At 42.2% G+C, this 17,408-nt stretch overlaps 1 protein-coding gene across 1 annotated transcript in view; it reads left to right on the forward strand.

Annotated features, from left to right (window-relative positions):
* The first annotated feature begins 260 nt into the window (after nt 1-260).
* ptprn2 (protein tyrosine phosphatase receptor type N2) overlaps nt 261-17,408 on the forward strand; it is a 108,967-nt gene continuing 91,819 nt past the window's right edge. The window contains exons 1-9 of the mRNA XM_077624024.1: nt 261-655; nt 5,060-5,110; nt 6,861-6,974; nt 11,180-11,418; nt 11,593-11,971; nt 12,105-12,395; nt 12,497-12,519; nt 12,685-13,040; nt 15,872-15,958. Coding sequence (XP_077480150.1) covers nt 568-655; nt 5,060-5,110; nt 6,861-6,974; nt 11,180-11,418; nt 11,593-11,971; nt 12,105-12,395; nt 12,497-12,519; nt 12,685-13,040; nt 15,872-15,958 — 1,628 coding nt within the window. The 5' untranslated portion in view covers nt 261-567. The remainder of the gene's footprint in view (nt 656-5,059; nt 5,111-6,860; nt 6,975-11,179; nt 11,419-11,592; nt 11,972-12,104; nt 12,396-12,496; nt 12,520-12,684; nt 13,041-15,871; nt 15,959-17,408) is intronic.

Below are 17,408 nucleotides of genomic sequence, written 5' to 3' on the forward strand. Positions count from 1 at the left end.
AAACATGACCCATCACAGACCATTTTCCATTTTAAAATAATTATAAGTAACCTGCAATGACATCCTTTTTTTAAATCAATTTTAATGTGTTGCTTGTGCCCTTAACTAGTTTTCATTTCATAACTTTTGAATAGCTGTCCACTATAACCACCATTCCCAGAGGAACATTTACTCCCATTGACGTCAATAGCCGTCCAATAGAATCGCCGTGAACGACAGCCAATGAGGTAAAAGGGCCGCGTTCCATTCTGCTCCTGTCCATCGCCCATTCACGTGTCCTCCGCCCAGTCTCCAAATTGATTGCCATGGCTCCCAGCTTGGTTTCCTCGCGCACGTTTCTCCTCCACGACGTACTGACGTCACGTTAGGAGGGGCTCCTCCGTCTGCCTCGATCGCTGTTCGGATCCCGAAAGACGTTGTCGGCCGCGCTCCATTCTTCTCTGCAGTTTATTTCATGCAGCCATTTTAACTTCTTATCATCTCCCACCACCACCGGGGCAGCTCCCACTAGACATCGGCCGGAATCATGCGCTCGTGAGGCGCGGATGGAATGAGCCAAGTGGCAGGATGGCGTCTCCGTGGTGTCCCGCGATCGTCGTCGCGTTGAGCGCCTGCTTTTGCTGCTTTACACCCGCATACGCCGACGGAAGCTATGGTGAGCACCACTTTTATTTTTAATTTGAGACTCCCGATTGTCATGATTCGGGCTGTAATGAGCCTACAATAAAGCACGATTGTTCTAATAATAGTTTTTGTGTTGCAAGATGCAATCCATACATCCTCAACTGTAAAGTAACATAATGTACATCATGGCCTAGTTGGTGTCATGATCGACTCCCACTCATTAGGAACACCTGCGCACCTGTTTGTAATAACAGCATGGCAAATGTGACGATGCAATGTTTGATGGCTGTAATCTTTGGGGGAAAAGTGTGCATTTTGTACTAGTATGCAAAACTAAAATGTACCAAAAAGACTGTTTAACGCAGTGGTAAATTTTGCAGATATTGGAGACTTGAAAGTAGAATATGTATGGAAAGGATCATGTAACTCTTGACTGTGGCGCAGTATACAATAGATGGTTTCCTTAACCAGCTAGGAAAAAGTATTTAACCAAAAGCCATTTTTTTCTGGAGTTTATCCCAATTATATAAAGTTTTTATTCTTATTTTATTCTTAATTAAAGAATAGCAGTTCATTTCCCATGGTGATGGCGACGCCTAGTGGTAGAGATCAAAACCAAATGACGGGTCCGAGCTGATATAAAATCGACATGACTTATTTTCAAGCTATTTAGTTATTAATCGCCTACAACATATATCTGCCCAAGATGCACCTTCCCACCAAGTTTGAAAATAAATTATAAAACCACTTAGACACAAAAACACAATTTCAGCTGTTATTGTATTATTATTTTTTTGTAAAATTATTTAATTTAATTATTGCATGATGAGCTGAAGGGCCCTACAATTGACTGATGGACAATTCAGGGTCTATTTTTCAACTTAAAAACACTTTTCTTCAATGACTGGTCTTAAATAACATGAGGGGGTGCGGCCATATTTACTTATGAAAATATTAATGTGACCCGCCAGTAATGCAACATGACTAACATATTTTAAACCAAACACTACATTTACTTAGCCCATCCACACGGCATCTATAAATCCGCTTAAATATTTAATAACATTTACTGCATTCCATTCATGCGTCACATTATTCCATTGAAGTGCTTCTTGTTACGGAGTCGCAGCATGAAGCGGAGGTATGATTCATACACACTGCTTTTTTATTGATCATGTACGTAGTTTATATTTGGAAGCATTGCGTGCATATGTACGCAAGTAGCGTGACGGTGGAGACAAACTTAAGCCTGTGATTGGACATAAATTGCTTTGGCCGGCGGCGGAATGCTTTATGATTTTTGCATATTAATGGCTTTGGAATATGAAAAGGTGGCAGCCTTCATAAATTCCGTTCTATATAGCTGCATGTATTTGGTTTTATATGAGAAAGAACAAAACTTTGAAGTAGTTTTGGGGTTGTACTTGATTGATGAGTTGGTATAAACAGCCACGAGGAAGTGGATTTTACCCCATTTTAGTGCAATTTTTGCTGTTTTGCGTATGGACGTATATGGACGTATCGACGTTCATTGCTGTCGTTTTCCCGGGGAAATGATACTCCGGGCCTGGTTCTGATATCTAAAAAGCTCCAGTATTTGTATTTAATCAATAAATGCTGTTTTCGGCTGGATTTTACCCCATTTTCGGGCAATGTCTGCCGGTGCGCCATTGACATTCATCGCTGTCTTTTCCCGGGAAAATCACCCCCCTGGTCCGGTTGTAATGTCTGAAAAGCTCCAGTATGTGTATTTAATCATGAAATGCTGCTAGGAAGTGGATTTTACCCAATTTTTGTGCATTGATTTGTTGATTATTTTTTTTGTGTCGTAGCTGTAGCTGCAGTCGAGGTTTTATAGCCATAAAATAGTTTTTGAGGGTTGGATTGATTCGTTGAAGGCGCTACGAGAAAATGCACGGACCGCCACTGATAAACAGTAGGTTGTTAATTTAGAATGGATATGAATATTTAATAAGGTACAACGTTTGAAAGAAGATCTCTGCGTTAAAGCAAAAATTTCAGTGAAAAAGCAAGAAAATGTCAACGGAAGCTTGTTAAAACATTTCAAATGTATTTGGGGTTAATTAGTTGACATAGGGGATGTGTAGACTTTTAATTTTCATCTTATGTCGGTATTTAACAAAACAAGCAGAAACAGTATAGTTGAAGTGCTAGCCTTAAAAGTAATTCAATATGTTAAAAAATATTCAGGTATGAAGTGAGATATGAATGTTTCATATAGTATTCAAGATTCTATACAGATGGATGCATGGCTTTGACAGGGTGTCGTACGATTCCGTAGTCACGTGCCAACAATTAAATTGAGCGTGCTGCAGTGAATTACGACAGGCCAAGTTGCCATACGATGTCACGTGATGTTGCCGTGTGGGTTTTATTACCCCGTGGCAGCGGTCCCGACATATGCACGTTGCCATGAACCTGCCTTCTGACAGGACCTCTCTCAGGGACATATCAAAATTACGCTCCATTAGGTCTGAATCCATCTAGATGTGTTAAATATAATAAATAATTGGTAACATGGGTAGATAAATGGTTGGTTGGTTTTGGATGGAGCTCCGAAAATTAAACTATAGCTATATATATGTTCTGGTTGGTGTGATAACAGAAGGAGTTGGGAGGAATTAAATTACACCGAAGAGTGCGTAACCTCCCTCGGAGACGCTTTTGGCAAAATAACGCTCTTCTCGTCTGTGTCGCAGCAAGGATCTAGCCTCCCGCGGGCCGAGCTGTGAAAACAGCCTCAGGTATTACGAGGTGCCACCGCTGTGTCATCGGGTTTTAACGAAGAGAACAAAAAAAAAGGAGGTCAGAACACAGTTCAGATAATGTCGTGTCCATTTTGGGAGCTTATCCACATGTGGTAACCAACGCCGCCAGGTCTGCTTCCTTTCAGGGTGATTAATACCCTACACCAGTTCCCATTGCAGTAGGGATGCACACAGCTGAGGATGCGAACCCAAAAGGCGGCATGATTTTTTTTTGTTTTATTTTACAAAATGGCAGCTAGTGAGAGTGATGACATGTTTTTTCGCAGCTTGAACAATGGCACTACATGATGTTATAGTGAAATGATATGCAACTGGGTTACATGACGTAAAAATAACATTCGCAGGGCATCCACAAAGTTTGAATTAAGCCAACAAAACTTTGTTTTCTTGTAAGTTTTCCTATAACTGAGAATCTAGTACAGTAAAAGCTTGCTTTTATTAGTGGTTTAGATATGGACGACATTCAGAGTGGCCAAGCATGTTGATATGTGTGACTTAGTATAGAAATGGGAATCCTAGCGCATAGGAACGTATGTAAATAATATATGAGGAGTAGACACATAAATGTAGTGGCAGAAAAAAAAATCTGATGTCTCAATTCAGGCCAGACGATGAGGTCAAGCGTGCCTATTTCTGGCTTCCCCGTTGCCGGGGCAACGTAGCCATCTTTAATTCATGGCATGGCTGTTGCCGGGCGGACAGGCCTGTCGCCAGAAACTGGCGGAAAAAGTGACCTGCATGGGAATTCTTCAAGACACTATGTTTGATTTGTCGGGCATGTTTGTATTAGAAAAATTGACTGTGTATGTAATTTTTATTGGTAAACAAAAATCCCCATTATTTTTCAGTAATATTAAGTCTTAAATGCTCAAAGATATCGTGACTATTTTCACTGCACATCACTGATGCCTTTTATATTTCTGTACATTTTAAATACTTGGCAAAACATGTTTAATTTATTTCTTTTTCGAGACCATTGTACATTTGATATACATCATTTTGAAAGTTATCTGAAAATGACTTCTCTTTCATTAAAAAGATAACCATGACACAATTATGACATGACACCACCTTTATTTATCGCAGTTCAAAGTTAGCATGTAGACTTTTTTTTTTAGTCTGGAAACCTCATTAGGATATCAACTGTGTAATTGTTGTTGCACCTGCATTTTTAATCGCTAATCAGCAGAGTCAACCAAGATTACGTTTTAATTAAATGGCATCATTTTTAATCATCTCTGCCACGCGACGGAGGAAAAGGAAGTGGCTTTCAGCGGCTAAGCAGGCACGCGCGACTGGATGCTTGATTTAATGGAAGGTCATAATTAATATTGAGAGCTGACGCCTTTCTCGCTTGAGTTCAGGCAAAAAGTGATGAGGAGGTAAAGTAGGCCCGCCATTCTGCAATATGCAAATGGCATGTTAACCCCCCAAGGCGTTCTTTTCACTCCAAGGTGGAACAAGTGATGCGCAATTTCTCATTAAAACACTTTCCGCTTTTTATTCTCTTATCGTCAAAAGCGACCCTTCTTTTTTTTCTCAACCTTTGGGAAAAAAATAGCCAGTTTTTCCATGCTAGTTACTCTATTAATTTAGTTTTGCTTCCTATTACGCATTTTCAGCAATGTTTTTTTTTCCTGTTTCAGGGTGCCTGTTTGAAGATGAACTTTGCCGAGCTTTTGAGTTCTGTGTCAACGGTGAGTCATTTTTCCTCTTTAATTTCCCACATTTTTGATTTGGCTCAACATGCGTACAATTTAAATTGTAATGATGAATGCAGACTGCTGATTGGTGCGGATGCTTTTGGTATCATATGATGTCACAGACAATATAGAAAAGGAGGAGCCGGCTCGGTTGCTAGGTAACCTATGATGTCTTTTTGGAAGAAACAGGAAGTGTGGGGTGGGGTTGGCCACCTCACTTCCTGATTTAGGTCCTAACCTGCTATACGGTGAGCCCACTTCCTAATAACGTTGTCTTTGAGGCAACTTTGGACCCCCCCCAAAAAAAGAACTTTCTCATATTATATAAGAAGGAAGGCTGACTGACGGTGACATAACGGGCCGTCTCATTGTGTGACGGGCTGCGTCATTTGCAGGTTTCCATGGCAACAGCACTGAATAATCATTGCGATTTCCTTCTGGGACTGATAGGGCAAGGACTGTCAGCCAGCCAACACAAACATTAGATTTTAGTCTCTTTATGCCCCTCCTTTTGGCACATCTTCGTGATCGTGTTAACAAGAGTAAAGATGGACTCTTATTTTTTAAGTGAACGCCAATTCTTCGGAAATGTGAGAGCAATATGTTTATGCAAACAAGAAGCGAAGTAAGAGGTGACAAGTGATGACTTATTAGGACACATTTGGACGCTTGTATCGCCAGGGAAAATCGATATGTCCAGACGGGGTGTCGAGGGAAGATAAATACAGCCATCGGGATTTGCGTGATGGAAGAAGTGCCACGCTTATCTCATTAGGTAAATATTTAAAATGGAAAAATGAAGTTAAGGAGGCTGTTGTCAACATTTTAGCCCCCTTAACAATCATCATTTGATCATCATCACTTGAGGAGGCAATTGTCAACCTTAAAGTTACTCCCCCAAGTACCCTAAGAGTAGCTATAGCCAAAAAATAATGTTTTTCTTCTACAGTGATGTCTGCATTTGCAAAAAATAAAAAAAAAATCTTAAAGGCGCTTGTGATACAACTAAAGTGATCAAAACTGTAAATCAATACTAACATCCGCCAAGACATTCAAATGTAGCTGCGTGGGCTGGAACAGCCCTGAACAAGGGGGGGAGGGGGTCACCACAAAATCAATAAAACACTACTGGTTAATTGTTTATTAGGAGGGCCGCACACTTGGGGGAGCTAACATGTAGCACTTTCTACTGGTCTTGAAGCTTATAATAAAATCGTAAACCAAAGAGCCGCAAGAGAGAGTTGCAGCAAATTAAAACGCCTTTGTGAAGTCTCGCATGGCTTGGCGTGGCCTTCTATTAGCATTCCCCCCCAAGGACATTGGACTCATTTTCCACGATAAAAAGGACGCTCGCTTTAAGGATGTAGTCTAGGCAGTCGAGAGAAAGCTGCCTAGCCGTCTCAAAAGTCGGACTCGTCGTACTTTCTCAAATCACATCGTTTATCTTTGAGTCCGTGCCATTTCTTCCCAGTCAAATGGATGGAATTATGTGTGTCTTTATTACATTGCATCCTCTTCCAGAGGTCTCGACGGTCGTCCAGTATGACTCAGGTTGCCTAGCGACCTGCATCGAGCCTGGCTGATGAGCCAGATTAGACGAGCAACACCAGACACCCAAACACACACACACACACACACACCCTCGATAAAGTCGTCACTATCACCAAAGGGGGCTGCTTATCGGAATAGACTGTCACAAATCGCTTTTGGCACATTTTGCTCACGCACTTCTTCTGCTGTACAGATGGAGTTTTTGGGAGGTGTCAGGAGTTGGCCGTGGCAGACCTGAACACGTACGACGTGTCTTCTTCCGGCTTGCTGCGCCTCAGGACTCTCTTGCAGAAACTAGCTCACAGAGGTACTTGACAATATACACGCCATGTTAAATGAATACTTGTCATAATAGGCTAGAATGGTTCTCATTTGTCATAGTGATTCATTTAAAGTTGTTTGTAAACATGCATATTTTTATTGCACTACTAAGTTTTTAGAGTAAAATGAATCTTGGCCTGTGATTTATTCATTTTCTATCTGACTTTGCGGGGGTGCCGGAGCCAATCCCAGTTTTGTTATTCAGTAACTGGATTTTATTTCCCAAGCCAAACTGTAACTGCAGTGCACAGCCACCTGAGGGCAGTAAATGCCTACAGTGTAAACAGGAGCTCAGATATGAGGCTTTAGACCCCCACCCACCCAAAGAGCCTAACCACCCACCTAGTGCAAACATAATTGGCTTTTGCAGGCCACTCTGAGCTTAATATCTTGTAACAGGCGTGAAGCATTAACAGTCAGCAGTCAACCGGAATGAGGGGGTGTATAAAAAATAGCAAAAGTGGAAAGGGTCGGTGAGGGGGGGCTGGAAATGAATCAACTTGGAGGCCCCTATGTTTAAACTCTGACCTTGGAGCAGTGATGTCATCGTTTGGAGTTTTATCTCTTCCCACAATGCACAGTAGTACTTTGCTTTATCAGTCAAACATCATTTCAGCAGTGCTGTTGGTGGGTCGAGGGGGTCTTTGTCTAAGCATTGCATCGATCGACAAACCTTATCTCGAAAATGGCGTTTCAGTGGCATCAGAAGGAATTCAGCTTTGTATACAAATAATGGGGGGGTTAGCAACTTGTTCGTAATTGTTATAAATTTAGCACATTTCTTAAAGCAAGTATACAATACCACTAGGGTACACGGTCGATTGGTCGCCGGTCTTTTGGTCGCCCGGAAGGTTATTGATAATTACCATTTAAATCGTTGCTCAAATTCCCTAAATACAAACTGCAAATGACTATTTAGTCATACTTAATGCCCTAGTAATGATTAGGCTAAAGAAAAGCTCAAAATTTCCCGGATTTTTATTGGTTTTTTTGGAGAACTTGTTAAGACCCTGACTGATGTCGCTTCTTAAAGGGACAATGCATGTACATACAAACTCTTATACACTTACACGTCGGCTCAGTGAAACTGCTCATGGGCATTGTTGGCTTTTATTGATGCGTAGGCCGTGTTGTTTTACTTTGTTTAGTCGCCGGTCTTTTGGTCGCCCGGACCACGACAACGGGCGACCAAAAGACCGGCGACCAATCGACCGCACACGACTACTAGCTGGATGAAGGATTTGAAGCAAAATAATTGTTGTTCAGTTATTTACTACTATAGGCCAAATAGTTTTCTTGTAAAATGTTGTATCAGAAATGACGCTGTTATTTAGTGATTAGTTTCCAACACCATATTTGACATTCATAGCACATTACTTTTGATTTCAATTATAATATAGCCAATTTCTGCCTCATGTAAATATGTCTTGAAACAAATTTTCTGCTCGTTTTGCTACGCAGTGACACGGAATTCTCTCTCGGGTTTTCATCTCTAATCATGAAATGAAGGGCATATGGAAATTCATGAGATTCTTTGATATAATTAGTCAACATTCTCAAATACTTGACAATCTTCTTTCTTCTGTATCAAATGAAATTGCATTCACCCTTCTGCTTATTCAATCTCAATCGCATAAAATGATTCAAAAGCGTGATAGGTATAGTAAGTAACCTCTTTTACCTGAAAGCATCACAAAAGCAATTTACTAAATCCTATTTAATTGATGAATCGACTTCTTGTTTTTCCTGTTGGAGTAAAATAACTCCATTTTCTGAATGTGCAAAACATTGACACAAATAGTCAAGGCAAGCCTGTGACCATGAACGCACCGTACAAGATGTACAATTCATCTAGTGGAACATTAATGTAAGCATTCAGTCACCGCGTGTGTGGGCGCCAGGGTCACATTAAAGTAACCTGCTCTTAGTGTGAACAAAATGATTTCCTTCCTTGTTGTTTTGTTCATTTGTTTGTTTGGTCCTTGTCAAGGTTTCCGCCGTGGTTAAAATGCGAAATGACTCAAGCGGCGAGCTAGTCATGCATATTAGTTTGGCCTTTGCCCGACTCGGCTCTAATGATGCTTTTAAGGCTCTGCCGGGCTGTCAAAAATGAAACAAATGGAGCTTCTCTATTGTTTATATTAATGTATACCCTTTTTTATGGAGGCTCTTTTGCTTGTTTTCTATACATTTTGTGCAATGCCATACATTTGTCGTCTTTTGTGATTAGATTTCATTTGGAAAAATGAGTTTTTGTCCACTGTGGAAGAAATGAAAAGCATTTGAGCTCCTTGATTAGGACAAAAGTCGTTCAATTGTAGGATTTGTCTTGAAAAAGTGAGAATATTTTGACTGATTGAGTTTTAATGTCATTAGTGTAGTATTGGTTGTTTATTGGAATTAGTGTATTAATGAAAAGGTTGCTTTTCTACACGCTTCTATTAATGCCCTTCAAAATCACACAACACTAATTAATAGATGTAAAATTAAAAAACGGATGAAATAAAAGGGCATGTCTTAGAAGGCTTGGAAGCCTCATAAACATACACACTTTAATATAGTTTGTCTGACTTGTTTAAAGTTTGTAAAGTTGGTAGCGAGTCGTTAATTTATTTACTGCCAAGAGCAGCAACACTGTGATGGCAGCCATTTTGGAGCATTTTCACAGATTTTCCAAGACACACAGGATACTGTTCTTGATGCTTGACTAAAAGTAAAAATAAGACTCTGTCCTTTCAACAAGAAAAAAAAGTGGGAACTTTTTTCAATTTTTTTAGCAATCACCAGAAGGTGTGACAAAAATTCACCCTTTCCTTCCAAATATCTTTTTTTTTTTAAATTCATTTTGATTATACACAGAACAGTGACCTTGATATAAATAGTTTTTACTGTCGAAACCCTTCAAACAAGATACGTGTTGTCAAATCTCACAAAACGTGAACAATAGTTTTCTGCCTTGGTGAATATCTATACCGTACTTGTATGACATTTAATCAATGATAGATTCTGACAACTGTGAAACCACTTGAACTTCTCTTTGTGACAAAGCCCAATAGGTGACCCGTCACGCTTTTTCATGCTCACCACCTTTTTGGCTCATTGACGATGTCGGCCATGTTGGGGGTATCGTGTTTTTCCCTCCGCTCGGGTAGCTCCATCTGCTCCCGGCATCCTGGCACTCTGCCCTCTCTGCCTCTCTGGACTTGTGTATTCCAGCTATGTGTTGGCAATTAGCAGAGAGGTTGGCACTGTGACATTGTCCCTCAGCTTGTTGTCTGGCTTTGGTGTGCGTGTTTATACATATCTGCCAACGGCACCCGCCGATGCGTCACACTGAGAGGGCCATTTTTATGCAAACTACTTTGCAAACGATAGACATTCATGCATTCGAATGTTAGGTTCTGATCGCGCGGGATCTATCAAAACTGGGGATTATCTCATCTCATTTTCTGAACCGCTTTATCCCCATTAGGGTCGCGGTGGGGTGCTGGAGACAATCCCAGCTGTCTCCGGGCCAGAGGCAATTTAGAGCAGGGGTGTCAGACTTGGGTTGGTTCGCGGGCCGCTTTAATGTCAACTTGATTTCACGTGGGCCGGACCATTTTAAATATAATATTTAGATTGTTTTTTATAAATGGATTAAAAGAACTGGATTAAAAGCCCTGAATATTCAGTTTTTTAGAGATCTAAAACAATGTTTATTTTAGCTTTTTATATATATTTTTAGATTTTACAAAATGATTTTTGAACTAAAAGCACAGAAAAAAATGATTAAAAAATACAATTATTGATTTAAAAGTGGGAAAATAAGGAAATTTTACATACATCTATACTCTTCATTTTAATTTGATCCTAAAACAGAAAGTCGGCACTCATGATTTACTTTCCCGGGCCACACAAAATGATGCGGCAGGCCAGATTTGGCCCCCTGGCCGCCACTTTGACACATGTGATTTAGAGTGTCCAATCAGCCTACCATACATGTTTTTGGAATGTGGGAGGAAACCGGAGTACCCGGACGAAACACTGGGGTTTATGATCAGATTTTGGATTTGGAATTGTGTAGGTGTCCTTAATAGCCATCAGAGTTTCACATTATTTAAGGTTAGGAATGCATTAAAAAGAAGTCGAGGTAACAGCGCCTATACAAATATCAGTACTAATATGAATTTTGTGTATTACCTCTCTCAGGTCTAACATGGCAGGATGACATCACCCAGCAAGTCCTCTCCCAAGAGCTGTCCAAGCTCAGGAGCAGACCCTCAGGCCGTCAGGCGCTATCGGACGCGCCATTCGGGTCCTATGACAAACATGTGGGCAGGAATGGGAGACCCAGCCAGGCAGAGTTGAACCTTCAGCGCTTTCTGAAAGGCTTACAGTTCCCCCCACAGCTCCAGCCCGGAGTCCAACCAAAGACAGTGAGCACTCAGGTGAGATTAATACTGAGCAGCAAAAATAGGCTTGAAAAATAAATTTTAATCATTCTGTTGATAAATGTTCCCCTATTAATTCTGACTCGCAATACATAACCAGACAAAAAGAACGTCCGAGCAACAAGTGTCAATCAAAATTCAGCGACAAAATGTTGTTTTTCGTGTCTGCAGAATGACGGCGTCAGCTATGACGGTCCTCCCGATCGTGGTCCGCCAAAGTCGGGCTGGAAAGAGACCAGCGTTTACAGCCTCCGAAAAGGAGCGGACCAAGCCCCCATCACGAAGGTCTTCTCCAAAAGTGGCGAGGGCCAGCATCCGAAACTTGGCGCATCTTACAAGCCCCACTTCAACCAACTGGAGCAGATCCTTGGGGGAAGGGAACCGCCCGAGTCCAATGGAAAGCTCCGCTACCTCGGTTATGTGCGCCCGCCTCCGGATGTGGTTCGGATGGATTTTGGTTCAAAAGGCCCAAAACCCAATCTAGATGGACTTTTATTCCGGACTGGGGCTGACCAACTGACGGCCAAGAAGCCCCCTAATGTCATAAATGGTAAAAACCTGCATTCTAGCTATGTGCATTGTTTACTTAACACTGATTTTCATGTTATTTCTATAATGTTAGGCCTAACATACATTTGCTAATGTTCGTCATCATCAGAATAATTTCTATTTTATTCTTCCAGATGGGTTTATACAGGATATGATGAACCATTTGGGAGGCCCCAATTTTAATATGGATACCTGGATGGCTAAAGACCTAAACCAGCTGGCAGATGTCATCACCGGAGCTCTACACGAAGCTGATGCCATGGCGCAGCCAGGACGGGGAACCAGCCAGGTCAAGGATGGAGACCGGGAGCAAATGGCCCCGATGGATTCGAACCGAGTTTTGGACGTGAAAGCGGACAAAGTGCTGGAGGCCAACCAGAAGAGCCCTTCGAGAGTTCAACAAGGTAGGGAAACATGCAAAACTGGTGACTACCACAAGAAATTGAAGTGAAGTCTACTTATTTTGTGGTGTTTTAACCCTTGTGTGTTTTCCACTTGTTTTCAGGCCAAATAGGACATAGTGCAGCCCAAGGGGAGCCCTTTGACAAGGTGAATGGTCTCACTAAGCGACAAAAAATGTCAACTGCACATCTTTAATTGCTCTATATGTCGCAATTAAATCATTTGGTAGAGACTCAGACTTTCAATGGACAAAACTTTAGCGTTTAAAAGCACATATTATTTTTTGAGACATTTTTTTTTAATTCATTGCAGCATAGTGCCATTTTCTCCAAGCTCCTCAACTACCTTGACAAATTTGATGACTCCCCTCAAGTCAAACCTGCCACTGGTGAAAAAGCCGTGGGCCTGGAAAGCGTCCGAAGTCGAACCACGCAGTCCCAAAGCGCCGAGAAAGTTCCGCCGGCGCCCTCCAGGGAAGACTCCGGCTCGCGCTTGATCAGCGGTGCGAATCCCGATGCCAAACAAACGGAATCTGAGATGGCGAAATGGATGCAAAAGCCTGGCTCCAATGACGTGAAAATCAAAACTCAGTTGATCCACGTCGGCTTGAAGGAGTTTTCCAGCAGAGGAAAAGACCGACATTTTGGTTACATCATCACTGGCTCAGAGTGAGTACATACTCCTTGAATTTGATTTTAATATTATTTATTTGAAAAAACTGCAATCCCATTTGCTGTATTTCATTGGAAAGGATGCCATTTTTAGGGTGAAAAATAACTCTTATCAGGGTATTGCTGTGCTGTGGTTAATAATGATACTCTGTGGGCTCAGGCTCGGTAATTGTTATCCACTGTGTCTTTCACCTCCCCCCAGGCTCTCTCTCAAATCCCTTTATTAGCGTTATCAAGTGTTGTGTCACGGGGTTGTCCTTCACCTGTGTCTTGCCGTAAAGACACCTCGCTGCTAGCTTTTTTTTTTCTCCGAAAAGGACGACAAGTCGTCGGCCTACCGAGGAGCCTGCTGGCAGTGAGTGAATGCCAAACCTGCGTATCTGATAGACAGTGATGCCGGTGCTCAGGGAAAAGGAGGAAAATGCAGGATGCGAATACAAGAGACAGAGTAGTACCCCCATGAGGCAGGGTTTGAGGGTAGGGGGTGGCGTCAACAAGCTAGACACTTGTGGAGCTCTACGAGAGGACGCGGAGGGGTGCAAACGTGCCTGGAATGACTCCTGCGAAGGTCAAGTGATCGAAAATAGCTCTCACTCAGTCAATGTGGCTCTTCGATTTCGCTGCTCTAGGTGGAGCCATTGCCACAGCAGCCTTGTTTTTCTAACTGGGTGGTGTGGGTTGCAGCCCCCTCCTCCATGTCTCGATCCACATCAAAGTGTGTGTGGTCTTTCTTAGGCCAATCCAGAAACCTCCTGCAAAATTACAGCTATTCAAGCAGAACCTCTCACCGAGCCAAGGACAATCTATTTTCGGATATTCAACTAACAAGCTCAACCCTGACCCGCCATCCGACAATTATCTCCAAGCCACCAAATACCGGACAGACTGAGCAATTAACTTAAAAAATGGTGATCTGAGAGCGAAAAGATAAACATGGCAAATTAGCTTACTGAGTATGAACTAGTCAAACCAACATAAATATAGTCTGACTCACATGTGTCAAAGTGGCGGCCCAGGGGCCAAATCTGGCCCGCCGCATCATTTTGTGTGGCCCGGGAAAGTAAATCATGAGTGCCGACTTTCTGTTTTAGGATCAAATTAAAATGAAGAGTAAATGTATATTAAATTTCCTGATTTTCCCCCTTTTAAATCAATAATTGTAATTTTTTAATCATTTTTTTTCTGTATTTTTAGTTCAAAAATCATTTTGTAAAATCTAAAAATATATTTAAAAAGCTAAAATAAACATTGAATATTCAGGGCTTTTAATCCAGTTCTTTTAATCCATTTATATAAAAAAATCTAAATATTATATCTAAAATGGTCCGGCCCACATGAAATCAAGTTGACGTTAATGTGGCCCGCGAACCAACCCGAGTTTGACACCCTTGGTCTAACTTAACCATCCTACGATGACAAGCATAACCTCTCACTTCAGTGACTAACTTCAACTCGGGTTTTGTCCATAAACAAAGATTTATGCAAATATTGAAATGATTTGACCATTTCAATTAAAAATCCCCAAAAAATCATGCAATCTTTTTCAAGTTTGAATGATTTCATACGTTCTTGCGTCGTCCCAATGCATTCCCTGACTTTTCGTTGACCTTGCCACCCCCGTAACGCATTCTCGGTTAAATCGACAGCAACCAAGTAGCTTTCTCGTGTGCCCTTCTCATTTATTTCACTCGGCGCTTTTCTCCCTCGTCTCCCTCTTCTGCAAATTACCTTTTGTTTGGTCTATTTCCTCGGCGATTTAGTCCACGAGAGGGAGAGAGCAAGACGACGTGGACTGAGCTGAGATGAGGCATGGCTTTATCAGACCGCCATTACACTTCACCTCCATTCCATTTGCACCTTATTATTCTCGTCTGGCGGCGAGGGGCGCGTGCTCGTGCCCGCCGCGTTTGTGTACTCTCACTTTGGGCGTGAGAGAGTAAGAGAGAGAGCGAGAGAGTGAGGATGGTGTGCAAAGAGAAAGAAAGATGAGAGGCGCAGGAAAATGGCAGACAGGCGCAGCCATTACACCTCACGCAGGTTCCATTTTCACCTTATTGTTTGTCTCATTGCCAGAACAAAAGCAGGTGATTTAGAAAACCCATAGAGAAGCTGATACCGCCTTTCCTTAGATGCAGTTTGTGTGATTCTTGGACAAATACTTTGTTACTGTTCTTTATAACTCTACAGCTGATGTAGTGAGCTTTTCCCAAGGACAGTACTTTACAAATATTCGCTCTAGGAGTGACGATAGGAGGCATGTGGCATGTCAAATTAGCGGTTAGGGGCAGAAATAAAGACATTTTAGCAGCCAACTGTATCTAACGTCTATCGTACGTACTTCCAAGGGTACACGGTCGATTGGTCGCCGGTCTTTTGGTTGCCGGTCTTTTGGTCGCCCGGAAGGTTATTGATAATTACCATTTAAATCGTTGCTCAAATTCCCTAAATACAAACTGCAAATTACTATTTAGTCATACTTAATGCCCTAGTAATTATTAGGCTAAAGAAAAGCTCCAAATTTCCCGGACTTTTATTGTTTTTAGTTGGAGAACTTGTTAAGACCCTGACAGACGTAGCTTCTTAAAGGGACAACGCATGTACATACAAACGCTTACACACTCGCGTCCGCTCAGTGAAACTGCTCAGGGCCATTGTTGGCTTTTATTGATGCGTAGACCTTGTTGTTTTACCTTGTTTGGTCGTCGGTCTTTTGGTCGCCAGTTGTCGCGGTCGGGGCGACCAAAAGACCGCAAACCAAAAGACGGCGACCAATCGACCGCACACGACTTCCAAGCATGACGCGTGCGCTTTCCTTCTTCTCTCCCCAGCTCCCTCACCTCTGACCAGGCCATGGACTTGATGGAACGACTCACCCAAGAGGTGAAACTCCACGCCGCGGACCTCACTCAGCTCTCGTAAGTTTCTGCCTTGTCCAATTTCAGGAGCCATTTATCGATCACATTGTTTTACGGGAAGTTGCCCGAGTGGAGCACCCGCACTATCAACTTACTCCATATCTGTTTAGATATCTAATCTGGTTCACCTCAAACTGAATTGAAGCATTTCAGCTATTGGAAAGTTTGAACGACAAATTGCCTTTCTCAAATTCTAGTCCAGGCTTTTAAATGGTTCAGCCTTCATAACGCTCGATGAAAAGTCATTGATGTGAGCCACAAAATTACTGGGAGCCTTGCTCACTTTCTGGACTATAATTTCCTTGAACTGAAGTTCAGTTCAACAGTTATTCTAGCATTGAGCTTCTCCAGATCTTTACACCTCCATTTTTTTTGTTCCAAGCCTTTCCACCACTGAGTTTTTCCTCTGTAATTGACTACAGTTGAAATGCTCTATGTCTCCCGAGTGGGGAAAGCGTTTTGACACATTACAAGGACTGCTCTAGCTTCGAAAAACCTGGCACCAGCGAATGTAGGCGTTTGTTGTTTACCTGACCTTTTGCTGTGTTTGACTTTTCCGAGCGGCCCTAATTACCTCCCGACCAGTCGTGATGCGTCTCCTGTATTCGAAACCGCCGCCCCCTCCGTCTCCATTCGCCTCGGCAAAGTAAAAGAACAGTCAAGCCATCAAATCCTTTTCGGTTAGAGTCAAATAGTGAGTGGAGGCAGCAAAAAACTGTGGATAGCGCCTGGAAAATAGAAGTAAATCAACAGGGAGGCGGTTAATGTATTCGCAAGCGACCAAACTGTCCTTGAACCCGGTCTGGTTTGCGCCGTTGTTGCGGCTACATCGCGTGGAGGGTGTCAGGGCGTGTAGGCGGCGGCCCAGACGTGTTCGACGCCAATATGACAAGAGCAAGAGTGCCGGTTGGGTACAGTGGGATGAGAATTTAAAAACATGGTGGTTATGCTGACTTTGATGGGCTTGCGGGTATTGTAGGTGTACATAAAGTGCAGTACTGTGAAAAAGTCTGCTCCAAGTTTTTTTTAGTGCCAGCAGTTTTCAAAGTAGGGAACTCCATTAGAGCATTTTGACGGAAGACCTGTAGAATAACGCGTGACCGGACGTTTGGTCGCCCGGACGTTTGGTCGCCCGGACGTTTGGTCGCCCGGACGTTTGGTCGCCCAGGTGAATATAATTTTGAGAGCTGGTTTCAACAGTAAACTCTCTGTCATGTTGTCAAACGTCCGGGCGACCAAACGTCCGAGTACCAGAATAACGTGCTCTGTGACAATATAAGCCACTGAATTTATTGGAAGAAAAAGTAGACAAAAAGTGTTTTGACCTTTTCTTGTTTAATATTTAGGAGCAGAAAGTTGTATTCCGTTTAATGAAGATCAATGTCCTTGGCAAGCGAGTGGTTTAATGTCACAATCAAAATCGAATTAACAGTGTTTTGGGATTATAATT

This window comes from Stigmatopora argus, chromosome 17 (assembly GCF_051989625.1).
Source record: "Stigmatopora argus isolate UIUO_Sarg chromosome 17, RoL_Sarg_1.0, whole genome shotgun sequence".
Taxonomy (NCBI): domain Eukaryota; kingdom Metazoa; phylum Chordata; class Actinopteri; order Syngnathiformes; family Syngnathidae; genus Stigmatopora; species Stigmatopora argus.